Source organism: Clavelina lepadiformis, chromosome 6 (assembly GCF_947623445.1).
Source record: "Clavelina lepadiformis chromosome 6, kaClaLepa1.1, whole genome shotgun sequence".
Taxonomy (NCBI): domain Eukaryota; kingdom Metazoa; phylum Chordata; class Ascidiacea; order Aplousobranchia; family Clavelinidae; genus Clavelina; species Clavelina lepadiformis.
The window spans coordinates 4,613,332-4,617,978 of NC_135245.1; the positions used below are offsets into that span (position 1 = coordinate 4,613,332).

At 34.6% G+C, this 4,647-nt stretch overlaps 2 protein-coding genes across 2 annotated transcripts; both read left to right on the forward strand.

Moving 5' to 3' along the window:
- The first annotated feature begins 249 nt into the window (after positions 1-249).
- LOC143462297 (low-density lipoprotein receptor-related protein 11-like) lies at positions 250-2,725 on the forward strand. The gene has a single exon (XM_076960403.1). The coding sequence runs from the start codon at positions 298-300 to the stop codon at positions 1,612-1,614; it is 1,317 nt and encodes a 438-aa protein (XP_076816518.1). The 5' UTR covers positions 250-297; the 3' UTR covers positions 1,615-2,725.
- LOC143462298 (NADH-ubiquinone oxidoreductase subunit 8-like) lies at positions 2,673-4,371 on the forward strand. Its single transcript, XM_076960404.1, has 2 exons — positions 2,673-3,228; positions 4,038-4,371. The coding sequence occupies exons 1-2, from the start codon at positions 2,804-2,806 to the stop codon at positions 4,243-4,245; spliced, it is 633 nt and encodes a 210-aa protein (XP_076816519.1). The 5' UTR covers positions 2,673-2,803; the 3' UTR covers positions 4,246-4,371.
- Positions 4,372-4,647: the final 276 nt, after the last annotated feature.

The following is a 4,647-nucleotide window of genomic DNA, read 5'->3' on the forward strand; positions in this document are numbered from 1 at the left end:
CTTGAGTTGGTTAAAGGTCTTGAATTTGAGTGTGTTATTGTCCAACTTTAGCTTGATCAAGATTGAAAAGTTGCAAATTTCATGGCAGCATCTGCTTAGGTTTTGCATGTCCTGACTTATAATTACCCACAGCTGCAATTTACACGAAAAAGTAGTTTATTTGTAACATATGTAGTAATATTGTATAAGAGCATGCAGTTAGTTTGTAATGTTTCATTCAATTTTTTGTTTATGTATTCTTTCAGAATTTTATCAAGTATAGTTTTATCATACTTTTGAGCTGCTTGATCATTGAAGATGTTTCTCACCAAAATAACTTTAAGTTTGATGATAGTTTTAAATGTGACCTGCAATGGAGCAAAATTCTCACATACCCGTTTGTGGCGAACTGACCATTTGAAACAAAAAGCTAAATCTCATTCTAAAGTATCTCCTGAGCTGTCAGATCTTGAGAACATGTCTCCATCTCAGTTACGCAAGTTACTTCAAGAAATTACTGAACAAAGAAAGAACGTTGGTTGTGATGATTCTTTCAGAAGTCCAGAGCAGAAAATTATTCAAACACGAAACTCTATTGAAAATGGTGCAAAGTTTTTGGGTGTCAAAGGGATTGAAGATGCTGATGAGTGCATGACCACTTGCTGTAGCTACAATATTGAAGATAATGATTACGGCTGTGATTTAGCCTTATTTCATTATCCGAGATGCTTTTTGTTTAAATGTTACAATGAAACAACTAATGAATACCAATGCCTTTTTACGAACCACACTGATTATTGGTCTTACTCCAGAATACGGCATGCAATCAAAGAAAATGAGGTAGAGCAACTGAATGAAGAAACGGAAGAGATGGAGTCACAGAGTGTTGATAACGACAGTGAAGAAGCTGATCTTGTAACCACTACCGAAGTATTATTAGCGACTGACAACATTGAACCCGCCCTAAATTTGGCAGAAAATTATGAATCATCTGCAACGACCACAACTGCGGCAACTGAACACGATAAAATTACACATGCCCCAAATAAAGCCATGTCTTTATGTAACACCAAGTGTACCAGATTTGAGTGGCAGTGTGATAACTTGTGCTGCATTCCAGTTCACTACGTTTGCAATGGTGTTGCTCATTGTTCAGATGGAAGTGACGAGCAAGGATGCCCAAGCTATATCTTACGTCAACATTTGGAAGCAAACCTGAATGAATTGGAAAACCCCGACTCCACTGCACAAGATAAAGGCGCAGAAAGTAAAGCAACCTCATCAGTCAAAGTTGACCCAGATGTAAAACCTCCTACAAAAGCTGAGAAAAGTATGTTAAATCAGACAGAAACAGTGTTTGAAGTGCATGCTGTAAATGAAAGCGTCGTGAATACACTGGTTGAAAATATTGAACAATCCGATACTGGCAAAGAAATTGTTGTTGTTGAAGATAATGAAACCATCCATGAAGAGCAAGGTGCAGTCCTTCCGCTAGCAATTGGCTTGGCAGTTACAGCTTCTGTTCTTCTTATGGTTGCATGTCGAGTTAGAGCAATGAAGTCAAAGCTAAGGAGAAAAGGGAGACCTCTTACTATGGATGAATCTGATTATCTAATAAATGGAATGTATTTGTGATGCCTCATCGATTTGTTTTACAAAACACTTTGCACTTTAACTTACAGTATCAGTAGTGTGTAGCCCAGGGGTGGCCAATTTGTCAATCTTAACCATTATTTACTAGTTTTTATTTTAGTTTACATAATAGGGAAACAATTGTACTTTTTTAAAAACTTTTTTAAGCCAAAAACGTTCCATATGTTATAAAACTAAGAGAAGAAAAGTAAAAAGAAAAGTTAAGAACTATATATTAATTAATTTTGTCCAGGGCTTTGTAAAAATAACTTTTGAGCTTGAAATGTTCAGTATTGGCTGTATGTCACTGTTCTTAATAAAGTGAACTGAAATACCGTACTTGCTTTTTTAAGAATTTTTCTATGTATATAGTCCTGAATTTTGGTTTAATTGATTATGTTTTGTCATTTTCAATAATGCCATGTCGTGGAAAGCTGCTGGACTAACAATTCACAGTGGCAACTACACAAAATAATTGCGAGTGATTTCAGACTGAATGTAGAAGCTTTGCTGGTAAACTGCAGTTAGTCATAACAACAAAATTTGCACTAATTATGTTTCTTGCAACCAATAAATATATGGTGACTTACACAATTCCCCCATATTATTAACTGAAACAGATTGTGTAATGTTTGCTAGTTTTATACTTGTAATAAGTGCAGGTAGCGTACTACAAAAACTGCATATAATAATTTTATTGAATGTTATGTTATTGAGTTACTAAAATACTGATTGTAATAATAACACGTTGCAGTTTGCAGGCTAAAAACTTTTTAATGCCATGACAAAATGTTATTTGCAATCATGTTTGTGCAATTTTGAACTAGTCTTGTTTTAAATGAGCTCAACCTTTTACTCGAAATTAATTATGCTTTTTTCTGTTTAATGTTGTTTTTACATGTTTTAAAGCAAAAAATATTGAGGAGCAAAGAATAGAGATTTTTATGTTTTTGTATACTATTGCTCAATTGCAGTCTTTTTCGTTTTTATATAAATGCTTTAAGAATTTAAGCAGTAAAATTATCACTGTCAGCCTTCAGTTACTTGTAGCAATAGCAATCTTTGACTTCTGTTGCTTTTTGACTAATGATTTTGTTGTTTTGTTTTACCAGAATCATTTTAGGATTGTGTTCCTGAATTGCTTCTGATGTGACAACGCTTTGGCAATTGTTTTCAGGCTATTCAAGAAAGTATGGCTTTGTGTAACGTCTACAAGTTATCCAGTTATTTAACAAGGAAGTCAATTGATTTGGTCGGAAGCACAAGAGCAATTGTGACATCATCCTCCTGTCTCTCATACAAACTTGTAAATCCAAAACAAGATGTTCCGTCATTAAGAAATATTGTCGACACCAACGCAAATGCAGTGTTTGGCACAGAGCTCTTGCGTGGCTTGGGAATGGTTGTTGCGAAGACCTTTAGTGAACCTGCCACAATCAACTATCCATTTGAAAAGGGCCCACTAAGTCCACGGTTTCGTGGTGAGCACGCCCTGCGTCGTTATCCATCTGGGGAGGAAAGATGCATCGCATGCAAGCTTTGTGAAGCCATTTGTCCTGCTCAAGCAATCACCATCGAGGCAGAAGAGAGGGAGGATGGAAGTAGAAGAACAACAAGGTATTCATTATGTAATGGTCTCTATAAATTACTGAAATGTTTTTAGCTTTCAGTAATATCACCAGTCACTACTACAGTAATACACTTGTCTGCGCATTAAATGTGTGTGATGAGTGATGACTGATGACTAAGGTTCCATTTAGGTACTATTGCCTTAACACATTCCGCTTTGCATATCCCAGATGATTACTTATTATGCGATTATTACTATACTTATTATTATCCCAGTCGATTACTATATATGGCCATATATAAGTGTGCCACTTCATTGACTTTATTCTAGACATATCTGTTCAACTTGTTTTTAAAATTAAAGGTTTATTTTGGTTAAATACCTGACTGCTGCTAGCTGCCTGCAAGCCAGCACCCGTAACTGCAAATGTGCTCTAATGAGTTTTCATTAAGTGTCCTTGCTAATTAAATTGGTTGTGGCAAGAATCAAGGCATTAAAGTAACTGGATTAGACAAAATTTATAACTATCAAATTATTAGAAAGGTTATGGTTATATCCTTAAATAATAAATGCATTTGCACATGCTGAAATCATTTTAGGTGACTCAGACAAAAAAGCTGATTCTGAGTTTTACAACGTTCATTGTTTTAACTAATTCACATTTTAGGACCCACTATTTTTCATGATTAATTGTATTCTGTAAAAAGTTGTAAAATGTGACTGTATCCACCATAATTGCATTAAGATTGCATGACTCATGTAAAAGTGGTCTTAAGATTTGTCATTCCACTTGCATGCAATTGATTTTATTTAGAAATTAAGTTACAAAATTCAAATATTTGATTATTTTCTGTAGATATGACATTGACATGACAAAATGCATTTTCTGTGGCTTGTGCCAAGAGGCATGCCCAGTTGATGCCATCGTTGAAGGTCCAAACTTTGAATACTCGACTGAAACACATGAAGAATTGCTTTATAACAAGGAAAAACTTTTAGAAAACGGTGATCGTTGGGAAACAGAAATAGCGGCAAATATTGAAGCCGACTACCTCTATCGTTAAATGTCAAAGAATTATATTTGGTAGTTTTGGCAACTCAACATTGTATTAAATATTTATGAGTTTTTTCAATGAGCTTCGTTTTTTGCTCATTTTATCGGAAATAACAACGATAATGATTTAGTTTAATTCATATGTCTGTTTCGGTTTTCTGTTAGTTGTCAACAGAATTTTCTGCTTAACGTTAGAGACGAGTTGTTAAAAAACTTTGGTAGATGTAATGATCTTGTTGTATGATGTTAAAAAGATAGTTAACGTATGTTCAGCATACAACGCTAGAACTTACAAGCTATAGAGAAAAGGTTTTAAATGATTTTGTAAACTTAGCCTCAAGTTGTCGGACTAAAACAAAGATGACAAAATCAGCACGCTGTTTTCTTTCTTTGGCAGTAATAAAGTAGCATG